This window comes from Ceratotherium simum, chromosome 1 (assembly GCF_057802395.1).
Source record: "Ceratotherium simum simum isolate JZ-2026a chromosome 1, ASM5780239v1, whole genome shotgun sequence".
In the NCBI taxonomy this organism is placed as follows: Eukaryota; Metazoa; Chordata; class Mammalia; order Perissodactyla; family Rhinocerotidae; genus Ceratotherium; species Ceratotherium simum.
Window position 1 is genome coordinate 18,554,904 of NC_141900.1, and position 25,368 is coordinate 18,580,271.

At 38.9% G+C, this 25,368-nt stretch overlaps 1 protein-coding gene across 3 annotated transcripts in view; it reads right to left on the reverse strand.

Moving 5' to 3' along the window:
- Positions 1-7,947: 7,947 nt before the first annotated feature.
- The window catches only part of PRKAR2B (protein kinase cAMP-dependent type II regulatory subunit beta), a 107,257-nt gene continuing 89,836 nt past the window's right edge, over positions 7,948-25,368 (reverse strand). For 2 of the 3 annotated variants that reach the window (XM_087438587.1, XM_004439292.3), the window contains 7 exons: positions 24,375-24,481; positions 21,526-21,679; positions 16,980-17,081; positions 15,725-15,799; positions 12,925-12,990; positions 12,650-12,788; positions 7,948-9,944 (listed from right to left, as the gene is read on the reverse strand). In XM_087438587.1, coding sequence (XP_087294713.1) covers positions 9,811-9,944; positions 12,650-12,788; positions 12,925-12,990; positions 15,725-15,799; positions 16,980-17,081; positions 21,526-21,679; positions 24,375-24,481 — 777 coding nt within the window. In that variant the 3' untranslated portion in view covers positions 7,948-9,810. The remainder of the gene's footprint in view (positions 9,945-12,649; positions 12,789-12,924; positions 12,991-15,724; positions 15,800-16,979; positions 17,082-21,525; positions 21,680-24,374; positions 24,482-25,368) is intronic. The other variant, XM_087438633.1, reaches the window with a different exon arrangement.

The window sequence follows — 25,368 nt, forward strand, 5'->3', positions numbered from 1 at the left end:
CATTGGGTGATACCGTGGTCCGTCTCGAGGGGCGGGCTTGTATTGACTTTGGTGTTGTGTTTACTGGAGAAGACGGCGTGTCAATCACTATAGCGAGCGCTTCGGATTGGATTGCTGCCGAGACTCCGGGGACCCAAGCCAAACTTTGCCCGCGAAGTGGATTGTGGGTTCGTAGTCTGAGCCTTGCTCCTTTCCTCTGGGAAACTGCAGGCCTGAGGAACCGGCTGGACTACATAACCCAGAGGCGCGTGCAAAGCGCAGTCTTGATAGTAAACAAGAGTCATAGGGACACGTGTATCAGCTCGTTTGTTTTGGTGTCTAGGACAAAAGGGAGGGGGCGGAGGAAGGGAGTATATTAAAGCTTTGGCCTCTTCCTTTCTTTTGGACCTCTCCTAGCACTCAGAGCAGCCCCAGCCTCTCAGAGCAGCACCCATTCCGGGCCAAAACAGGCAGAGTCGCTCGCTACTCAAGTTTGGCAGGAGGCCAAGGTATTGTTTTAGTGCTAGGGGAAGGAGATGACTGCACAGGCGGAAGCAGAGCAGCCTCGGGAGGGACCCAGTCACCCACAAATCACGGTCCCAGGCATGTTGGGGATAATAAAGGTGGTGCTCAGCTCCGGTGGGAAGAACTAGAATTCCCTTTTCCTGAGCCTTGCCTCGCCACCCCCGGGACGGCAACTTGAGAAGATTTCTTTGCCAACTCTGTTCAGTTCACCCAAGATTTGTTGAATACCGGCTATGTGCCAGGCGCTGAGAGGCTTGGGAATGAACAGCGAGAGAGAAGCTCAGGGTCTAGAGAATTTCCAAAGCTGGCGGGGGGGGGGGGGGGGGGGGGGATGCTACTGACTTTGAAATTGAAACAAGTCAAAGTGGTGTTCTCCATATTGAACGGCTTGCTCGGTGGTTAAGGTAATCCAGAGGGTTAGGATGTGTGACTTAAACTGACTGACTTTGTGAATCATTATCTAAGTTTCTCTGGTGAGTTTTTGTTAGCCATTTTTCCCCTCCTGACAGCTGGCCATTGATGAAAGAGAGAAGAATGTCTTTCCCCTTCATTTCTGCTAGGAGTTCTCCTTGAGTTACTAATGCTCTGACTCACCGGAGGAGGAGGGCTTCTCTGGCTTTATAGCTATCTTCACTTTAAACATGGCTGTCCATCACAGTCCGTCTAGTATATAATTGATGTTTTTACCATTCACATTACACAGGCGTTATTAAGCTTTTTTCCTTTGAACCTTAGTGTTTAATCATTTAAGCTATGCTTTAGGTTTTATATCTTTAGATTACTATAAGTATGCTTTATGTTTAAGAGGAGAACTTACATTAGTAAGAAATCTGTCAAGTCAAACTTTTGAAAAGAGCCCGAAATCATAGCTGATTATTCTTAAACTCCCTACATTTCTTGAATTTTTAAATCTACCTGAAAGCCACATAACAAATCAAGAAATCCAAAATAACCCTAAATTCTTTTAGGGATTCCGTTTGAATCCTTGAAATGAAATTATTTGTGTAATAGTCCTCCCTCTATGTGATCAAAGATTCATTTTCTGTATTCACAAATAGTAATCAAACATATTTTTTTCTTAAAATAATTCAGAGGGCCAACAAAATGCCTAAATTTTTCCCTGAGGATAAAGGACAGGATTTGAATTGACCGTCTTTCAGGGAGATTAATAGTGATCCAAAAAAGAACTTGCCTGTGTCCCTGCTATTCAATATATCCTTATTTTCCTCCTTTATTTTTTCTGTGGAGGTTCATTGTGCTGCAGAATTGAAAATATATAAACCAATGTTTAATTTCTTGACGAAAAGAAAAATGCATAGAATTCATTTAATCATTTAAAATTGAAATCTGAGATATTTATAACTAACTCCCTCCAGAAAACTAAAAACTTTTCAAAAAATGAGGTCTCAGAGTTTGAGCTCCTCCCTTCCCCTCTTCATTGCATAAACTGGGAGCTCTGCTTTTGGCTAGACCTTACTGTGTTTGAAAAGTTTTTTATTTGAAAGTTTTTTCTGTTTTTTGTTTTTGTGAGAAAGATCAGCCGTGAGCTAACATCTGCCAATCCTCCTCTTTTTGCTGAGGAAGACTGGCCGTGAGCTAACATCTGTGCCCATCTTCCTCCACTTTATATGGGACGCCGCCACAGCATGGCCTGACAAACGGTGCGTCAGTGCGTGCCCAGGATCCGAACCGGCGAACCCCTGGGCCGCAGCAGCAGAGTGCGCGCACTTAACCACTTTCACCAGCCGGCCCCTGAAAGTTTTTACTAAAAGCCTTAGTGGAGGTATTTTTCTTGGTGGACTCTGTGATGTGAAGAATAACTTCCTCTTCAGATCAAGATATTGTGCATTATTATAAGTAATAGCTTATCTTTTACTAGCACTATAAAGTTTTTTCCATTCATCCAAAAATATTTAGTTCCTACTATTGGTTGACCACTGTGGTAATTGATAAGGATACAAAGATATAAAATATTTTCACATACTTTCACTTTTGCCCAAGTCATTGAATGTAAGAGTAAAATTCTGATAGTTCAGTCACAACTGATTAAATATCACAATTAGAATTCTCTACACCTTTCAGTAGACAGTCCTGTCTTCTGACTTTCCTGGGAAGCTAAATGACGACATTAGTACCTTATGTGTATTTAACAGAAACATCATCATTAATTCTTGGATGACTAACAAAATCAGCCAACTCATAAGCCAGAACAAAGATTAAAGTACAAAATTAGTAAGATCTCTTAGGAAATCTTTACATATATAAAGTCTACGCTTCTACTAAAACAGATATAATTAAAGAATTTTTATCTGTTCTTCAGATGTTTCCGTGATAAAATTGACATTAAAAAATCAGTATCTTGTGGGGCCGGCCCAGTGGCATAGTTGTTGAGTTCTTGGGTTTGGACCCTGGGCGCAGACCTACGCATCGCTTGTCGAGCCATGCTGTGGCAGGCATCCCACATATAAAAAAAAAAAGTAGAGGAAGATGGGCACGGATGTTGGCCCAGGGCCAGTCTTCCTCAGCAAAAACAGGAGGATTGGCAACAGATGTTAGATCAGGGCTAATCTTCCTCAAAGAAAAAAAAATCAGTGTCTTTAAATAACACCTACTCTTGGTTAGTACAGATACAATATATATATACACACAAATATTATACACATAAACTATGCCAAAATATGACAAGAAGTTGTCATCTAAAATCAAGGTCTTCAAGCACGTGGCATTGTTTGAATATTGAGAATATCGCTTTTCAAATTGTCAAAAGGTAAGCAAATGAAATCACTGAAATCAAGTCCTAAAATTAGGAAATGGAGCACATGTATGGTCTGAAATAGCAAGTGCCCAAACTTTTCAGATAGAATCTTTCTTGGTGGATTATTTAAACTCTCACAAATATCCTTCCATATATCTTACTGTATTTTAAAAGGAGATCATTTTATAATTAGTTCAGAATACTCAGGTAAACTCCAATTGTCATGAAATGCTTGGGAGCAGATGATGAGTGCCATTTTAGAACTGAGTAATATGTATCTCTTGTGCTTGTAATTACTGATGCAACTAAAAGTGTAAATTTGGCTCTGATGACCATAAAGCAAGACTCTTCTTCAGTGGTCAATATGTGGTGTCTAACATTTGTCACCAGTAGGAGGAAGAATTAAGGGAAGGGAGGAATCAAGAATGATGATTGGGTTTCTAGCTTGGGTAGGGTTTCTGGCTTGGGTAATTGTGTTTTGTAGATGCTATTGACTGAGATAGGGCTTGTTGGAGGGAATGGATTTGGAGACTGGGAGAAGGGGAAAGGATGGGTTCAACTTTAGATGATGAACTTGCTGTGCAGGCAAGAACTTTGTGTACATGGTTCCTGTAAGCAGCTGAACATGTTTGTCTGGAGCTTAGGAGATCCAAGTCTATAGAAATAAACTTGGGTGTCCTCAGGACATAGAGGGGACTACCTTTGTGGTTTCAATTGCCCTCAAAAAGTTTTTATGAGCCAGCACTGATGGCATAGCAGTTCAAGTTCAGTGCCCTCCACTTTGGCAGCCTTGGATTCAGTTCCCGGGTGCAGAACCATACCACTAGTCTGTCAGTAGCCATGCTGTGGTGGTGGCTCACACAGAAGAACCAGAAGAATTTACAACTATACACATCTATATACTGGGGCTTTGTTGGGGGGGGAGGAAGAAAAAAAGAGGAAGATTGGCAACAGATGTTAGCTTAGGGCAAATCTTCCCCTGAGGGAAAAAAAAAAAGAATCTACATTAAAAAAAAAAGTTTTTGGGCCGGCCCCATGGCTTAGTGGTTAAGTGCTGGCACTCTGCTACTGGCGGCCGGGTTCAGATCCCGGGTGCGCACCGACGCACCACTTCTCCGGCCATGCTGAGGCTGCGTCCCACATACAGCAACTAGAAGGACATGCAACTATGACGTACAATTATCTACTGGGGCTTTGGGGGAAAAAAAGAGGAGGATTGGCAACAGATGTTAGCTCAGAGCTGGTCTTCCTCAGCAAAAAGAGGAGGATTAGCATGGATGTTAGCTCAGGGCTGATCTTCCTCACAAAAAATAAATAAATAAATAAATTGATAACATTAAAAAAAAAAGTTTTTGTAAGTTATCCAATTTGGTATAAATGAAAATGTGAGTATTTAGGGAGAGCAACAAATAATTCTACTTAATCCTACTTCCAGTTTATAAAAACAAGAAGCAGAAATATGAGGGTTTTCATCTGCTCAAATGACTCTTCTCATTGCCAATTTTCTAGACTAGATAATTCCTGTTACCTGAACTGTTTAACACAATTTCCCACACTTTTTTCTGCTCATGTCTCTTTGGTATCCCAGGCCCTTCTCTGTGTATTTTCTTTCAGTTGCCAGTCAAATGTACCTCATTTTAGAGACAATTAAGTGATACAATGCAATTAAAATCATAAGAATAGTATGTACATAGGTCTTATCACACTGTGCTACACTTCATATTTCTGCTTACATTTGCCTCCTCCAACATTTATATTATCTCCTCCCCTCTCAGTCACCATCTCATATGCATCTTTTTGTCTGGTCCATCTCTTATGCATCGTTTTGTCTGAGCAATGACTAGAATGAAGTTAGGGGAGAATAAGCAGCGTGAATCTTCATGTTAACATACAGTGTGGTGTATGCTATGCTGTATGTCATATGCTCTTTTGAACACTGACTCTGTTAAATAGCTCCCATGTGCTTTGAATGTCTCTTGCACTATATATTCATCACTAGTATTTGAGAACAGGTCTCATCTTCTAGCTAAGTTATATAATAAGCACCAGTCTTTGTCTTCCTCACAGTGTCAGTCACACAAAGACAAACAATATTTGTCTAATTAATACACTTTAGTCCTTCAATTTAAATGGTATCTCACAATGCACTATAGTAATAAAAATGTTGAGGATATTTAAGTTCCGCTTTAAGAAGCAATTATGAGAAAAAGATTTGCTAAAGATTTCTTTATAGCAAGCACCTCTCCTAAAATATTATTTGGCTTAAAAAATGTCACTTGTGTACCTTTCAAGAATATAGTTATTTTGTAAGGGGAAGTACACTTGTATTAAATGTCAACCTTTGGCCTAAAAGAGGCAGTGGAATTCTAGTGGTACACATTTTAAAGGTTTTTATTTTCAACTCAGAGTCTGTGATGCTTCATGAAATCAAGGATTTTTTTTTTTTTTGCTGAGGAAGACTGGCCCTGGGCTGACATCTGTGCCCATCTTCCTCCACTTTACATGGAATACCGCCACAGCATGGCCTGACAAGCCGTGCATTGGTGCACACCCGGGATTCAAACCCGGGTCGCCAGCAGCGGAGTGCACACACTTAAACGCTAAGCCATGGGGCTGGCCCCTCTAGTAGTACACATTTATTCTCCTGTTTCTCAGCAGGATCTAGGTAGGTTTCCAGTTAGGACAAAGATCAGCTATTAGAAGCAACTTTATCCAACACTTTGACTGGTCATATTTACTGCTCATAAACTCATTCATGGGTTCTACTTTGTAAACTTTTTTTCATGTTAAATAGCAAACATTTAGAGTTTCACTCCTGGGTTGTTGCAGTCAAGAGCCAAGGCTGCTTTTGTCACTTCAGAGCCCATTTCCAGCTCACACTTCAACTTTCCCTTGCACCTGGAAATAAAGGTCATTTTCTGTTTTTCCACTTAAGAGTAAAAATGCATTTACTTACTATAATGACTCGGTTATAATTGGTACTAACAAAACATTTCATGTCTATACATTTTGCAGTAGTGTTTTTTTATATTTGGGAAAATGGCAAGGCTCAGGCTGTGGTTAAATCAAAATCTGAGAAAACCACCTGATAGGTGGCATTTCATTTTTGTGGTCTAGACCTTTACTTCCATATCATACATCATCACATCTTCCCCTCTATAAACGTTACATGCTTCTTTGAGATTTCCTAGGCGATTTTAGATTTACAAACTTATGAGCATAAAAAGGGAAAACGACCCAGATCTGTTGGTCAAATAAAAAAGTTTTCCTTTCAAAATAATCTTAATGTCTGCACTGGAAACTTCATACAAATTTCTCTATAGACTAGGCTGAATAACATCATTGTTGGGAAAATATAGGAAGCCAAGAATTGCATGAGGAACCAAGAGATCTCAATTGCCCATGAGTTCTGCCATGGACTCACAAAGTAGACGATTTTGATGAAGTCCCTGATTCTCCTCAGTTATGCAAGTGAATTGATTGAAGCTCTCATAGTTATTGTCGGACATACAAGTCCTCTGAAAATACCTGGTGTACTTTATTGCTTATATTTCCATAATTATACTTTTAAAGTGTTTTTTTAAAAATACCTATGAAGACTAACAACTATATAGTTTCAGTCGCTCAACTAGTTTTGCTGCCTTTAAAAGTATCCCGGTAGTCTCAGCTCTTATTCCTTTTCATCAAAATTCTTTCTGATATTCAACATCAGGCTGTACCTCACACTACTTTTAGTTTTAGAAGCCGGCATTCCTTGTAATTCTATTTCTCCCTTATGTATTAATAATTCTACTTCTCCCTTAGGTATTAACATAATTGGATATTAGAATCCCTTCTTCAGTTACTTAACAAAGCCGTGGCTTCTCCAGATGTCTTACTTTACCCCTCTAGGCTTACATATTATAATTTTCTTTAAGAATGCTAAAGGTCATCTAATCTTTGTTATAAACATAACATTTTCTTGAGAAAATTATGCCAGTATTTTAAAGATGCTTTAGAAAGGAAAAGGACTCAGCACTTACTCTTACATGTTTCAATAAAATCCAAAGTCCCTTGCTTCATGCCCTGTGTTTTGCCTGTGGCATTTTAAAGCATTTTAAATGGTCTGCTAGCCAGAGTTTATAACAGTAAACCAAATACATTCACCCAGCTGTGTCACAGGCAGTGTTTATGTTAAAATATATGCAGCAAGCCCTAGTTCATATTGATATGTAGGAAACACATACACACACATTTATATTTATTTAAAACAAATAAGGGGAAGCACCTTTGTGTTAAAAGAATGTTCTCTGAGAAGAATTCTTAGTCACCTATAATGTATCCTTGAATGAAACTTCAACAGAGTATTTCCACATTGTAAGGATTCTTGGTTAGTGATTAAATAATGACATCCACAAGTCAAACTAGAGGTATTTTAATTAGATATTTTAACACATAAATTCCCTGTTAGCCAGATTTATTTATTTATTCCAAATGGCCAAATTAGTCTGCAATATACCACAATTATTTGTATCACATATGACTAACAGTTAAAATTTTAAAAAACCTATTGCCACACAGACCCATTTCTTGCTGTGTTATGCCCAGGGGGTTCACTTTCACACATGCCACATCTCTATCATGCGTTTACATAATGCAGTAGGCACTATGGGAGTCATATTAAAGAAACAAGCCAAAAAAAGAAAAACTTCATTGAAAACAACATATTTTATTATAAAAGTGTGCTTTATTATAAGGAAAATTTAAATATAACCAACAATACTGAAAATACTGTAATTGGCGTGTACAGCCTTGGTCAGAGTTCTTTATTACACAGGCATCTGTCTGCTATCCCATGAAGAGGTAACAATCAGCTTAGGCAACAAAACAGGTAACTTGAAAAAGTGAATCAAGCTAAGAACACAGAATGATGAACCAGGAATTCGGGGTTCGATGTGTTTTTTCTTGTTTAACAGACATGGCTTTCAAAATAAAATCTGAAATAGAAAACAAGTCATCCTCATGTAGTAAGTTCTCTTCCTACCAGAAAGTTTGCAAAGTTGTTAAACTGTATTCTAAAATGTGGCTGAAGTTATACTTTACATACTTTAACTTCTTATATATACAGTCTCTGATTAACATATTTTAACCACGTTTTCATTACACAAGTAAGACCATAAACATTCTCTAATAAGACCACACCAGCCACACAATAATTTTACCCATGTATATTATTTCTTTGAAATGTTTCCCAAAATGAAACTGCTCACTTAAAAGTGAACTGGTTAGAATCAATCTCTGTCGACACTGGGATCATGTAGGCCTAGAAATCATGTAAGGGTATATTGCTCTGGCTGAACAGAATTAAATTCACCTTATGTAGCAGAACAATAAGCACAACAGTTATGAAAATCTATTCAGTTTGCGTTCCTTCTGCACTTTTACCTGTGAGTCTAGATTAAAGCAAATGGCAAGGCCTAATGGTATATGTGGAATGGGCAGAAATCCCTTTTATCTTTATATATGGTTTTGCTTATAAAAAATTATTTCTACCACCTTGGAGGAAAACATGGGAGCAGATGTCTGCAAAGGATTGTCTTATGTATGCCTAAGTGAAGAACAAAGAAATATCCTGTGGGCATGTGGATAAGGACCCAAAATATTTTTGGTATAGGAGGGTTTTTTTTTTCTTTTATAGCATATATAAGATCTTAGGCTTTTAGAAGACAAGTAAGTTTAAATAGCTTTTTTAAAAAGCTTTGTGACATTACATGTCAAAATAATTTTTAAAGCCAAAGAATACAGAGAATTGCAAAATGAAAAAAGGAAGCAGAGAAAGAGTCTTTATAAGGAAAATGTGTTAATGACCTCTCACCTAAAAAAGACTCTTCCCTATTATCATAATGACTAAATTGCCTGTCCTTAAAACCACTGGAATATGTAGGTGACTGACATATGCCAAAGAAGTCAAAATGTACTTTATTGCAAAAATATAAAAGGTTTTCAAATTGCATATGATGTTTTGTACCATTTCACCAAGAGGCCAAGGCCAGCACATAACTTATCAAGCCAGAAAATCTTTAAAACAAAAATGATTAAAATTCTACTTACTCTATGTAACGAGTTGTGAAAAGAATACAAGGTCATGCTGCATGGCATGATTCACTGCCAGGTCCCCTCTTACATGGGCATATCACTAACACAGCAGTCTCAGTAAGTCAAAATGAACACATACCACCTATGATAACATCCTCGTATTATCTTCTTAAACACAGATACTTTCAATATATTACAACCATTTGAGTAAGCCTGTCAGTCAAATCATAATTTTGTGGAGTAGAAAGTCATTTTATCCGTTTGTCAATATTTTTATGATCTACTCTTTAGAAAGTGATGTTAAAGCCTACTGACTATTAAATCACTACTCTGTTTACAGATACGTTGTAATTATAAAAAAAGGAAAAAACCTGAAGTCACAGAAAACGCTTGGCATCTACACAAACACATTCCCAGTGGGCTAACCACTACTGCGTGATTCGTCACTACAGGTCTCCTTGCTCCACACTTCTTCTTCATGCAGTGGGTTCCACAATATCCATGTTTGTTCCAAACAGGGCCACTAACTGCTCTTCATAGGTGGCGATGTTCCTCTTCATAATTTCCATGCAAGGTCCCAAAAGCCTTTCAAATGCCTGCACATCCATGGCTGAGGACGGGGGAGAATAAGACAAATAAATAACCTTCTCTGCAAATCTGCAGAATTTCTTTCATTTATGACACCCAGTTTGCATATATGTCAACAACGCAATGGTATTTTTATTTTTTATTTATTTATTTTGTGAGGAAGATCAGTCCTGAGCTAACATCCATGCCAATCCTCCTCTTTTTTTTGCTGAGGAAGACCGACTCTGAGCTAACATCTATTGCTAATCCTCCTCCTTTTTTTTTTTCCCCCCAAAGCCCCAGTAGATAGTTGTATGTCATAGTTGCACATCCTTCTAGTTGCTGTATGTGGGACATGGCCTCAGTATGGCTGGAGAAGCAGTGCGGTGGTGCGCGCCCAGGCTCCCAACCCGGGCCGCCAGTAGCGGAGTGTGAGCACTTAACTGCTAAGCCACGGGGCCGGCCCAGCAATGGTATTTTTCGATAAATATTATAACATACAAGAAAAAGGCATAAAGGTAAAAACGTTCCACTTCAAAAAGGAAGCAGCCAGGGGCCCGCAGCAATCTGATGTGCACTGCAAGGCTGGCCAGAGATTCCTGATCCGCGCTGGGAAGAGAATGAGTGACTACCATTCCTTGGAGTTTAAAAAATTACATTAGTTTTGATGTCACCACCTTAGTAATAGACACTCCTCACAGGCAGCAAGACAGTGTTTCATCCTGTTTTCCCTCCTCAGGGCTTACAATGCCATGTTGTGAAGACCCAACGTGACCTGTATAGTTTTTACTCTTTTATACCGCTGTCTCATCAATTCAAAATAGCAGCCAAAATTATGCTTTTGTCCACTTCTATAAATTCATGCTATATGTCACCTTGCTTGCCTGTCTCATGCATTTTTTAAAGTGACTTTATAATATACACATGGATGATATGTTCACACTCTCTACCACAGAAATACAAATTAAAACACTTTTTTTTTGCCCTTCAAATTTGCAAAGTAAGGGCCGGCCTGGTGGCTTAGCGGTTAAATGCTTGCACTCTGCTGCTGGCGGCCCGGGTTGGGATCCTGGGCGCACACCGACACACTGCTTCTCCGGCCATGCTGAGGCCGCGTCCCACATACAGCAACTAGAAGGATGTGCAACTATGACATACAACTATTTACTGGGGCTTTGGGGGGAAAAAAAAAAAAGGAGGAGGATTGGCAATAGATGTTAGCTCAGACCCGGTCTTCCTCAGCAAAAAGAGGAGGATTAGCACGGATGTTAGCAGGGATGTTAGCTCAGGGCTGATCTTTCTTACAAAAAAATTAAAAAAAAAAAAAATTTGCAAAGTAAAAAGGCAATGTGTACAAGAATTGAGTGCATGGACATTGTTGCACTGCTGGTGGCATGTAAACTGTTACAAATACAAGTGATCTGGCAATATATATCAAAAGCCATAAAAAGAAAACCCACTTCTGAAACCATTTCTAAGGAAAAATCCTATACATGGAAAAGTAGTCTATGCACATACACAGAGACACAGACACACACACACACACACACGAAAGCTCCTCCCCCACCAAAAATGGAGCCCAAACCTTCAAAATATTTACCAGTGGGGAATGATTAATAACTTGTAATATGTATAGTTATCTAATAGAATATTACAATTTGATGTAATAAAATGAGAAAAGCCTCTGCTATAATGAATGAAAAAAGCAGTTTACAAAATTATTGAAAACAGAAAATTCATGCTAATAAAAAAAGATGATAAGAAATTATAATAGGATGTGGAAGTCACTGGGTGGTGGTGTTATGGGTGACTCTTAGTTTTTCCTACCTTTTCTGTATTTCTCAAGTTTTCTTTAATGTGAATATAATAATTTATTCTAGAAAGAATCTAACAAATTTTTTCTCACATCACCTCTACTCTTACTGTCTAATATCTCCACTCAGGGAAATTACCCGTCAGTTTCTAATTGTCTTCTCTTTCATCCAAGTATAACAGTTGATTAATATTATACTTACTTAAAACCTTTTAAAAAGTGACTTCTCTAAGAAGTTAATTCTGAGGATACTTGCAAATCTTAAGAACGCTGAAGCTAAGTTTATTCTACGGAACTGTGGGTGAAGAGCACAGAGTGGCTAATTACCAGTGAATCAATTTTCTTAAAGAAAATGTCATGTATACTGACACCTCCTGAATTACATTTCTCATTAATATATATAGATATCTTCCAGCTGAAGATGGCATTTCTGTCAGGCTTATGTGGCATAAGAGAGTAATAAACAGCTGAACAACAAAGAAAATTTTATTGTGCTTTGACAAACCGGAACCTTTGTTTCCCAGGACTAGGATGAATGAGTATTCCCATAGACATTCCAACTCTCCCTGCAGAGCTTAATGTAATTTATGAAAATATTGTTTGAGCCTTCTTTTTGAGGAACACAGTGCATGTTGTTTTTTTGAAAGATTAGATATAAAACTTGGTACTCAGAATTCTTATTTTAACTACTAAAGTAAGATGTTATTTCATGCCTATAAAAAAAGAACACAATATATATGTATGTAAACATTTTTAAAGAAAAACAATGGCTTCCACAAATTGATTTTATAATGCAATGAATCCTAATCTTGTTATCTTTTGTGGGGACCATAAAACTCGTGAACCCAATAACATAATCCGTACAACACGGCTGCGTCAAGTGCAGACATGACAGTTTCAAGCAGGGGAAGCATGCCCACTGTTGCGAGCCCTACCTAAACATTTGACAGTCCCGATGGCGTGTGCGGAAGCTGCTCGGGGTTTGTTAGTCACCAGAGCAAGCTCTCCAAAGTACTGTCCGCGGGAACACCGAGCAATTTCCACTGCACCGTTCTCTTCCGTTTCTACTTTTCCCTGGCGAGGTAATTGAAAGCATGAACGTTTACTCAGCTTATGAAAACTAAAAGTTAACCTCAGTCTAAACATCAAAAAGAAAATCTGTTATGTTTCTTTTAATATTCTGTGTATTTTTAGGACTTGCGATGCTTACCTTCCTTTTCATAGTAATTTTCACTTCTCCAGATTCTACAATGAAAAAAGAATCAGCCAAATCTCCCTATCAGAATAAAACAAAAACAGGGTGAAAATGCAGATGTAGGTGACAGCACTCCTGTTGCCTCTCATAGCTCTGAAATCATTCTGACCCCAATGTACAGATGATTTGCCTGAAAAGTGAGGCCCCGTAGGAACAAACTGTCTTTCTCAACTGAGAGGTTACGATCGACAATTATAGTAATGATTTCATTTGTAAAATTATTTGAAATAAAATACTCTCTACCATAGCATTTCTTCTAAAACTAGCCAAGAAAATATGGCAAATAACATGGGGCTAAGAATTTCACCCCAACTTCAGCCTGCATAAAAGCACCCATGTTAGAAACGGCAGCACCATTTCCCAGCAGCCTCTCCTCAGTCGGCGGGAACATGCCTGCTGACCCTGGGCCCCCGTGTCATCCTACTACAAGAAGCATAGGCATGGTGACCCAAGAGAGCCCATCGACTCCCACAGAGCAGAAAGCACCTAGACTTACTCAGAAATGGCAGATTTGGGCCTGAGGTTTTCACTGCTGTTAGCGAGACCCAACTCTGAGATGCCAGTTGACTGACAATATACCTCAAGGCCTCAAAAGGACTTCTCAAAGGAAAGTGTTGCCATTCTAACTACAGACCCATTTTTTTTCTTTCTTTCTTTCTTTTTTTTTTTGGTGTGGAAGAGTGGCCTTGAGCTAACACCTGTTGCCAATCTTCCTCTTTTTGCTGAGGAAGATTAGCCCTGAGCTAACATCTGTGCCCATCTTCCTCTATTTTGTATGTGGGTTGCCGCCACAGCATGGCTTGATGAGCTGTGTAGGTCTGCGCCCAGGATCTGAACTCGCAAACCCAGGCTGCCAAAGCAGAGCACACTGAACCTAAACCCTATGCCACCAGCCCAGCCCCAGACCCATTTTTTTTGATGAAGAAGATCTGCCCTGAGCTAACATCTGTTGCCATCTTCCTCTTTTTGCTTGAGGAAGATTCTCCCTGAGCTAATTTCTGTGCCAATCTTCCTCTGTTTTATATGTGGGTCGTTGCCACAGCATGGCTGCCAACAAGTGGTGTAGGTCCACGACCGGGAACTGAACCCGGGCCGCTGAAGTGGAACGTGTTGAACTTAACCACTCGGCCACAGGGCTGGCCCCTGGTTTTGTTTTTGGATGAACGCTGCCTTGATTTCCAATGATATCTTCTGAATTAAAGAGTATAATATGAAAGATAACAAATACTGACTTTTCTGAGCCTCTCAAAGTGGTTCTGGAGAAACTTAGGTATTTCACAACTCTTTAGGAGTTTCACAACTCTTTAGGACAATTCAAGAAATACAGTATCAGATTACATCACAAAAAGTTGAGTCTAGATTGATATAATACAGTGCAGACATGTATGTTTATAAATGCTTAAAAGACAATTAATACCTCAAAATATCTTTAATAAACCCTACATATAGTATACATATCTCCTTTCCCTTATCTTTATATCAGGTTTTCATAACAGCTTCATGTTCAAGTTTCAAGCGTTTTGAATCGTGACAGGTCTATCGACTGCTGTGTAATTTTGTTTGTTTTTAAAACATACTCTCAACTCTGGATCGAGGTCTGAGGACTGTGCCGGTGTCCACTCCCTGCTGGGCACAGGTGCTACAGTGATGCAAGGTGCACTGGGGAGACCAGGGGAACAGTGCATGGGCCCTCTCTCTACTATTTTTGCCACTTCCTGTGAATCTATAATTATTTCAAAATAGAAAGATAAAAAAAAATCATTCCAAAAGTGCTCTACACTTTGTCATTTATCAATTTATATAGTAGAGGCTTAACCTTGTTCTCTAATTTGACTCCACTTCTTCCCAAGCTCTGAGTGCGCTAACCCATGTGTGTGTGGGGGTGTGTGTGGGGGGGTAGAGAGAGACAGATTGACTTGTTTATTTGCCTTCTGAAACAATTATTCTTTCCTCAGTCTCACAGACCTTGAATCTTGTTTCACAGAGATCGAAAGAGACAATATTTTAGATGCAGAGTACAATGCAGTGTGATGTTGTGGTGCCAAAAGTACAGAATCCAGTAAAACTCTGTTAAATCATTCGCTCAACACTTCAGAAATGTAACTAGGAAACAAACAAGGCGCTATCATCTGCATGCTGTGTCTGTGAACTTCAACTGTCTTCATACATCCTAATTCTTGGTAGCCCTACTCTAACCAAGGCATGTAACACTACTGGTTCCAACCAGGATCCTAGAAGAGGAGTAAAGATTCAATAGCATGTTGGCCCCATTTAGTGCCTGGAGGCCAAGACAGTGTATGTGCAGTGTGTTCCCTTCTCGGTTAGTTTATCAAGGAGCAGCCTCAGGAGGCTTCATCATGAATGGAGGATGCAAAACTCTACGGTATCTTCCAACGCACCTTCCGAGTCCTCACAAATCTCATGGAACACTCACCTCTTTTTTCCTCTTATAAATGACATCTTATTCTTTATATACGCGAATTTCATGTCACGTCCAAATGTAGAATTATGCAGAAAGCCATTTGATGATTTAATACATATCCACCAGGAGTTAATTATGTAAATAAAAATATTCAAATAGCTTAATAGCTGTAAATTAAACGATTTGTAACAGCTCATTTGGTAGAAGTAATATTCATTTAATCCATCACTACATACTAATTACAGACACACATGAAAACATTGTCAAGATTTACCACGAATAAGAACCTTTTGGAATGTAACCCGAAACTGAATTACATAAAAAGCGTTATACCTGAGCAATGATTTGTTCCCCATCGTTGTAGACTTTGGTGCCTATCACATCTACCACTTTCAGGCGTTCAGAAACCTACAAAGAAAAAAAGACAATAGTAAATAGAAACAGACTAATTGGGCAATCTTATCTATTTCAGAGGTTAAAAACTGGTAGCCGATAGGCCAAATAAACCGAGCAGTGTGTGGTGTGTGTGTTATATTAATTACTAGCATTTTAAAATAAACAAATTTCTCATAAAAACTTGAATTTGAGTTTCTTTTGAAAAATCAGGAGACTCAGTAACACTCAGCCCCTATTTCCACCCGGCAACAGTCAACCATGGTGAACAGCAGCTGTGTTTTTAGATGGAGCACATGTTCCCCAGTCTACTGAAGTCCCTTCCTGGCTTGGTTTTCTTCTTTATGTTACTTGCCTGGCTCTGAAGGCATTTGGATTTCCAAGCCCCGATCTATTTTTATTTAAGGAGATATGCTGCTAGAGCACATCAGCTGCCTAATATGTGTCTGTAACGTGGCCAAAATTTCTACCAGGCCTAAACTGACAATCCCACAGAGAGATCTTTCAGTAGATGAGTTGGTACAAACCCCAAGGTTTCTGGCCATGATGGTGGAAGGATGGCATTGCCATCCACTACGAAGAGGAAGCGGGGAGGAGTAGATTCGGGATGTGTGAGGCTGGAGGCATCTATTAGACATCCAAGAGGCAATGTTAAATATGCAGTTGGATGAATGAGTCTGGCATTCAAGGGAGGGGCCTTGCCTGGTTATGTCAATTTTAGGAGGCATCAGCACAGAGACAGTATTTAAAGCCAGGGGATTTGACAAATTCATCAAGTGAATAAGCGTAGCCTGAAAAAAAAAGGAAGAAAAAAAAGGAAGACCCTGGAATGCCAATTTGAAGAGGAAAGGAGAGGAGGAATAAATAGTAAAGACGAATGAGAAAGAGAGGCTGGTGAGGACATCTGGTACTTAGATAACCTCTCCCTGTAAAGGTATAACTAGTGGCTACTGCCTGCATCTACACGATTATTTCATGTCTGCTTTTAAAAGACCACATATAAATTTGCTATAGACGCTGGTGCCGTTATAGGTAGTAAAAGATGTACTGAGTTATACAAACACCATAATTTAATCTTTTCAAATGAAAATATGGATAGATTTTTATTCAAAGAAAATTTCTATAGAACTAAATATTCCTAACAAAACAGAAGCTTTTAAAGCAAAATAGAATAAAAGCATAAACATACACTTACCTCTAAAGATTTAAGGAATGGCAGGGACTCGATAAAGCTTTCATACATTTTTCTCTTTTTGGCATTATTTTTTACAATTATTCTCCTGAAGGTTACCCTGTCCTAAAGGCAGAATGTCAAATACAAAGATAGTTAAAAGGTTGATTTTATGGGGAAAAAAGTCTGAAGAGAGAGTTTCATTTTATTCCCTATACGGAACAAACAATAATTAAAGATTTAGAAATAAAAGATTAACATTCTTATACTTTTAATTCAACTCATTTCAGATTTTTATTTCTTTAAGCAGAAAATATAAAATATTATCTTCATTTTTTTAAAGGAAGCATCAGTTTACTTTTATTCAGAACAGAGATCTGACCAACATTTAATTTGGCTACACCCACCAGGTGGCGCTGTCGCACCATTTAAAAAGATACTAGCCCCTAGTTCTTTTTTCCCCCAGCTTTTTTGAAATATAATTGATCTATAATATTGCATAAGTTTAAAGTGTATAACATGTTGATTTGACACACTTATATAGTGTGAAATGATTACCCCAGTAGGGTCAGTTAATACATCTATCACGTCATTTAATTACTATTTCTTTTTTATGGTGAGAACATGTAAGATCTATTCTCTTAGCACCTTTCGGTATGTAATACAATATTGTTAACTGTAATCACCGTGCTGTACATTAGATCCCCAGAACTTATTCATCTTACAACTGGAAGTTTGTGCCCTTTGACTTCTCCCCATTTCCCCCACCCCCAGCCAACCACATTCCAATCCGTTTCCATGAGTTTGGGCTAGCACTGAGTTCTTGTACTGTGGATGACAGCCCTAGAGTGTTGCAAAATCAATTTGGTGGGACATGACAGTACTTTTATAAAAAATAAAGTAGAACAGAAAATCTTAGAGTGTATCTCTTGTAGTAAAGTGTTGTCTTCAATATTTATTTCAGTTATACACAAAGACACACATGCCCTGGTTGTGATGTTTCCACGTGTTTCTTAATGAGAGTTGGAGTAAAAAAAATACATGGAAAACACTCTTAGAAATGTTTTTAATCATAAAGCAATTATAATGTATGAGATCTTGAAAAATATTTACTCTAGGTTCTTTGTCACATCCACATTACATTAGTTTTCTTTTTTAAAAATGTGAAGGCACAGAGAAACTACAACTTTCTTGAGTAGGGTCTAATTCCAGTGTTTATCATGCTCAGAGTTTTAAAATGTTCCTATGTTTATACTACTTAACCTTAAAGATGCAGAACTTAATTAAGGAACCAGGGAAATTTATAAACATAGCTCAAAAAATGTTTTTCCTACAAATTTTATTTTGAAAAACTTCCTACAAAACATTTAGTTCTTAATTAAAAGCCCCCAGATAATGTTAGTTTGGCATATACTGATAAACAATTATGTAATTTCAATATAAAATAAAATTAATTGGGATATGTTATTTAATTAATAAATTACTGTGCCTACATATTAAGGCTGAATTTAAATAAACTGGTACAACTAAGAAAAATGCCAGTGTGGATGTAAGTCTCTAGGAAATTAAACATTCTGATCTCCAATTTAGTTTACTACAATTTTATAAGGTTGGTAATTTGGACTTGTGTTCTTAATTTTTTAAAAAAGAGGAAATTTTACAATATAATTAGTAAAAATACTGAAATAATTCCCAAGCCTGGCTCTGCATCAGAATCAGCTATAATGTTAAAAAAAGAAAAAGGTTTCTGAGATCCTAGACTTCAATGACTCAGAGTCTCTGTATGTAGGGCTCAGTAATCTATATGTCACAAAAGCTCCCCAAGTGATTCTGATACATAATCAGATTTGAAAACCAGCTGCGACACCATTTTATGCACAGAGTTTATTGCAAAACAGAGAAAACTAGAAATAGTTTAATGATTTAGAAATTAACCACAATGAGAGAGAGAGAGATACTAGGAGCCCAGGACAAAATAAAATGAGAAAAAAAGAAGAAATTAACCACAATGAGCTGTATGTCTCAGGAAGAACTGCCTATTAATGGTGCACCTCTTCACACCCACTGTCACATATAAATAAAGTCCAGAAAGTCCCATTTCAAATGTCTTCATCCTAGTCATTTCAATAATCACCTCTCTGAATCATCAGCCTGGTCATGTAGATCAGTTAACCCTCTAAGGTTAACAGTGACCAAGTAGTATTTACAAAGTTAGACTGTATGTACTACAGTGGACTCTTCTCTTGGGATCTGCTTATCTTTACACCTGCACTTATATGGCAGAGCACCAATCCGTTGACCTTAAAAGAAAAATTTCTTTTCTAAGCGACTTCCCCTGAAAAGGGGCTAGTTAGGTGAGTTGCTCTTAAAAAGCAGATTTGAAGTATTAACTGATTATGTTAATTATTCTAATTTCTTAAAAAAGCTATTGCACATATGCATATACCCCAAAGTGATCATCACAAACTGCCCACTTTATCATAAAGTTTAATAACATGTATAGATTAGTAAAAATCTCCAAAAATGCTTAATCCTTCTTGAGAGCTTAAGTGCACACCAGGTAATGCTGGGCCTTTATACCTAGTTAAGGTTTCTACCAGGACTGAAAACTATCAGTATTCAAAAGGGGCCCCCTGCAAAATATGTGATCTTGTACTGAGCACGTGCTAGGAGGCGGATTCCTTACCGAGGGGCGTTCTGACCCTGGCTGGCGACCCCACTGGGAGCAGTAAAGTTTTAAATGACACCTTCCTTAACGAAACAGGTCATGGCCGACTCGGGAGTTAGCTGCTGCTCTGCGGACAGGCATGCACGTCTATAGACCAAGTCTGCTCTGGTTTGGAGTTTTTACCTTGCTGGCTTTGGATTTTCAAATCTTTGATAGTCCTTAAAACATTTCAGATGAGGAGTTCCCTTCCACCTGAAACAATTCCAATTTTTCTTCTGCAATCTAAAAAGTAACTCGGGGCCGACCTGGTGGCGCAAGCGGTTAAGTGCGCGTGCTCCGCTGCGGCAGCCCGGGGTCCGCAGGTTCAGATCCCGCCAGTGCACCGACGCACCGCTTGTTAAGCCATGCTGTGGCAGCGTCCCATATACCGTAGAGGAAGATGGCCACGTATGTTAGCTCAGGGCCAGTCTTCCTCAAGAAAAAAGGGGAGGATTGGCATCAGATGTTAGCTCAGGGCTAATCCTCCTCACACACAAAAAAAGGTAACTCATCCCACTTTTAATAAGTAAACAGTCACTGCCTGGTTCTAATAAGAAGAAATGTACAGCATATCTTGCTTCTCTGATGAAGAGATATTTTTACCAGCTGAATCCACTTCAGTCAGCTGCTGAGTCATGACAGAAGAATGTGTAACTTCTGTAGCGCTATAGTCTTTGGAAATGAGATTGTTAACACACTGCAAACGATCTCGTCCTCTCCTCCTTCCACAAAAGGATTTGAGAAACAACCTAATAAATGTATGACAAAACTATGGGGGGGAGGGGCCCTGTTTTCAACAATTTAAAGAGAAAATACAAGTATTGCAAACATCCTGCTAGGTTGGTGCTGCTTAAAGGGTGTTCTGAGCACACGCAGCACTGGGGTCTCCTGGGAGCGTAGGAGAAATGCAGAGTCACAGGCCTCCCCCCGGACCCGCTGAACCAGAATCTGCATCTCAGCTAGATTTCCCAGCGGATCCGTAAGCACAGCGGAGTCTAAGCAGCAGCGTCACCTTCAAGAGTCTTCCAGAATCAGCTTCACCAGTGCCTGCTACTCTGCATCCTGGTATCACCTACAAGACTAAGTCTTGTAGAAATACAACAGTAAGAAAAATATTTTCAAAGCTCAGGTCCCACCCCCAGAGATTCTGATTAAATCTGTCCTAGGCAAGAGGATTGTTTGTTAAACACCCCCAAGTAATTCTGCTGTGCATCCAGGTGAGAAGCAGAGGCGTCAAGTACTTTTTCTCTGCAGCTGCTTTCAATGCAAAGTTGTTACCTATCAATTGAGGCCACACAGAGAGGATCCGTTTGTCGTGGTTCATCACTCTCGCATGCGTCAGAATCACTTGGCGGGCTTGCTCAGATACAGATGGCTGGGCCCCATCTCCAGACTTTCTGATGCAGTGGGCTCCAATCAGTAAGTGGGGCTCCAGAATTTGCATTTCTAGCAAGTTCTCAGATGACACAGATGCTGCTGGTCAAGGGACAACACTTTGGGAACCACAGATTATAACACCTACCTCAGACAGCTATCTGAGAAGACAACACTGGAGGCTTTGTTTGTTTGTGTGGCTGGCTGTTTTGTAAAAGTGAGTAAAAGAGGAGCATTCTGGATCTGAGCGTCTCTCCCAGGGCAGGAGGTCCTACGCTCCTGCCTTGACTGGGGAAAAGAACACGAAGATGGAACCCAGCACAGTCTCAGTGCCCAACAGTTCAGCATCCAGGAGTTGCTTAATAACTTCCCCGATGATCGATGATCCCAAATAAATCTACCTATGAGAACTAAAATACTGCATCCACCTGGCTTTCGTCATAACTCTTTCTACAAATAACATTCAGGGCACATAAATACTTCACTCACCAAGCCCCACAGAGCACCAGGGGAGGTGGCGGTGATCGTGGCCGCTCTGGGTGTGTTGTACATTAAGGCCAGCTCACCGAAACTCCCACGATTATCGTAGTTACCGACACACCTTCCAACACCATCGCATTTTACATAAATATCAAATGTTCCTCTGTTGGGACACATGAAAAATAAGAGAGAAAAGTAATTCAAGTAAAATATCATTACAGTAAAGCTTTATTTCAGAGAAGAGGCCTGTGCCATAAAATCTCATTTCCAGCCTCCCTTTCCCCCCTGATGACAGTAAGTAATAAAGGGGCATCAATATGCGCCAGAGTCACCATCTGTTCCTGACAAGCATGTATAAACTAGGGTAGGGACCACACATGTGCCCGCTGGGAAGATGAGACTAAACAATAACAACTGAAGGGAGTAAAGGATAAAAACGTAACTAAGACTGCAACCAAACAGTATATGCATAGACACCATCTGAAGGAATGTGTATCAAACTGCCACCTGTAGTTACCTCCGAGCGTAAGAATAGTGAAGGATTCCAGGGACATTCACACGTAATTAAAGAGTTTTTGTTTCTAAAATGAACATGCATTACTTTTGTGATCAGAAGAAAGTAACTATTTTTTAAAAGAATACAGCTCTAACAATTTGGTCACCACTACTCTACAGTACTTACGAGGGGCCTTTATAATCTAAAGGAGGGGCTGTCAAACTACGGCCCACAGACTGGCTGCCTGCTTTTGTAAATAAAGTTTTACTGGAACACAAACACCTTGGTTCATTTCTGCATCATCTGCAGCTGCTGTGTGCTATAACAGCAGAGTCGAGTAGTTCCAACAGAGACCATATGGCCTGCAAAGCCTAAAAAATCTACTCTCTGGCCCTTGACATCATCTGGTCCTTTACTTTAGACTGATCTCAGTCTAAAGGAAAAAGTGGTAGACATTCAGACTAAATTTCTGATCCTGGTCTTTTCACGGTTTTTCTGTGCTTATCTTTCAATTGGGGTTTTTTTCCTAGGTAAATAAGACTGAGTTTGCATGTCACTGCACTATGTATTATCCAGATCCTGTATTTATATGAACTAATTCTTCTTGTGGAGGACTGTCTTTCCATGTACTGTTGGAAACACAAGATAAAAGACAAAAGACATTAATGAATAACAAAGAGAATAATTGGTTTTTAATATAATTCATGGATAGAACGGCTGTTTCAAGGATTTGTTTCATGACTATTTTTCCAGTACAGATTAATTCATCTATTTACACTATTTACACTTTTGCACTAAAACTGTTTCCTACATTTTCTACTTTGAATAGGATAAAATATACAACAAATGTGCTGCTGAGAAGAAAATGGGCTACCAGTCCAGCTGAAATCACGTGAGGCCTCGGCAGTGCAGAGCCACGGAAGAGCCCAGAGGGTGGCCAAGAGACCTGGCTGTTGGGTCTGCTCTACGCTGATCCTCTGGGTGACCTTACCCGACTCCCGTCACTTCTGTGTGCCTCAGTGAGAACCTTCATCTGTCAAATACGTGATCAGGATCTAACTGAAAAGGGAATGTTCTATATACAAACGTAAGGCAGTTTTTATAGTCAAAATACCTACTAAAGAAGATTAATCTTGTATTGTATTTGGGGTTCTCATATACCCCTACAATTAAATACAATTAAACAGTTGAGAGAACTTCTGAGGTGTTTCACTGATGAAACTGTGCATGATACCAAAATCATGACTCTAATTTACATTTGGGATAACCGGTTCTGTTCTATTCTAAAATCACAAGAGTCCAGCCGGTCCTGGCTAATGCCTTGGCAACAACTCCACAGGGCACCAAGGCATTAGAGATGAGGGAATGAAGCATCAGTGGAAACTCTTGATTCAGAGAGTGTGCACTACTGATGCATCACAGAGACCACCGCAGGCCTAGGAAGACAGATAAGGAGTCATTTTCTGCAAGGCCTCTGACTTGAACACAACTCTACCCACAGAAGCAAGTGTAATCCAATAAATCAGGCTGGAAGATGACCTGTGTTCCACACATAACAGGAGAGGCTGGGGTATCAATCGTCCCATAAACACTTCCTCATCGACTTACAAAAGGGAAGAAATAAAGACTCAGTTCAGACTGCTCCCCTACTACATTTCAGGGCTCTTATCTAGTTATTGCTTAAAGCACACTGTTCTTTGAGGAAGTAAAGCACAACGTAAATTTTCTGAAATTCAATTTTCAGTATAAATGCATGCCTTCTCATTTAAATAAAATAATTTCTATACAGGGTCATTAAAAGACAAATATAATGATGCATAAACAATTTCTGGAAGGACATATAGATTACTGACTAGATGGTGCTGAAGCAGTAGGAAGAGAGACTGACTTTTCACCTCATGCTCCTCTGAAATATTTGAATTTTTAAAATTCAAATGAGCATGTTTTGCTTTGCAGTTGATAAAAAAGAACATTTTGAAAAATAGAACACAGATTGAGTTATACTGTGATTTACTAGCCTGGATGCTGCATTATGCTCCTATTTTTACTGATAGGCATCTACTGCATACTAACTACCTCTCAAATAGAAGTTCACAAATAGGGAGGCTCACAGTAAATGACCGAGATGTATAGATTAAACCAACCAAACATCACCAGTCTTCATAAAGTAGGCCTCCTTTCACGATCTAGTATGGCTTCACTGCATGTACTCACAGCAGGTTTATAGCGTCTGTTATGCAGTAATAAGAGAGAAGAGGCAATAGCAACTTTCATATATTAATTTGTCAGTCGTTATAATAACCACTGAGATTTTACACAAAAGGTTCATTACATTTCAGTGGTGAAGTTACACAAAACTTACCTATCGATTACGTAGAAGTTGTCACCGTCATCACCTTGATCAATTACATGTTCCCCTTCTTTGACCAATTTTTCAAACATGGCATCTAAGACTTGAGACATCTGCTCCTATTAAAAAAAAAAAGATATATTCTTTATGTTTATCTAGATCATCTTTGCTTAAGGAACAATAATTAGCTTTATATTTCTATGAACAAGCTCAAAGAAATGGAAATATCACTATTGCCATTAAGTCTTGTCAAAAAAATACCCAGTACAGTCTTCCTTATCATACACAAATGAGATGATTATATATTTACTCTCATATTCAGTATCTGAATGAAAGTAATTATAATTAGTCTATTTCAGAATATTTCCAGCTATCACCACTTAAATATGAAAAATTAACCACCAAACCACCACATAACCCTGTGAAATATAATCTTAGCAACTAAAATGACCAGGTTAGTAAAAAACTAGTGCAACTGTCTTTTAAAGATGTCTGTTGTTAAACGTCCCTCTATTAGTCATCACTAGAATTTATGAAGATTACCTAAATACTCAGTGAATTCAAATCCTGACTCCAGTGCTTTCTGGTTTAGCAGCAAAAACAAAACCAAACCAAACAGAGAAACAACAAAAGCCAAACCAAAAGCACTTGTGGCAAACATCCTATCACTATCCTTCGTCACTAAGGTTCTCTTCAAGAAGCAACCATTTACTTCCCTAGGACAGATTTATCAAAACTGAAGCCCGAAACATCCAGCCTATTATTCAACAACTACTTAAACTATCTAAAATTTTTATTCTGCTAAAGTGTGGTTGACAAGGCTTAAAGATAAACTTCAGCTGAACAGAATAAGCTAGGAGATGAAAGAAATCTTCCCTCAGAACAAATACAGGAACAATTCAAAGGCCTCAGAACAGATGGAACGAATGGATATGGAGAAATAGTGCAGCGCACAGCCACAGACAAGTCCCAGGACTTCGGGGGTTATTTGTGGCCACTTACCAGC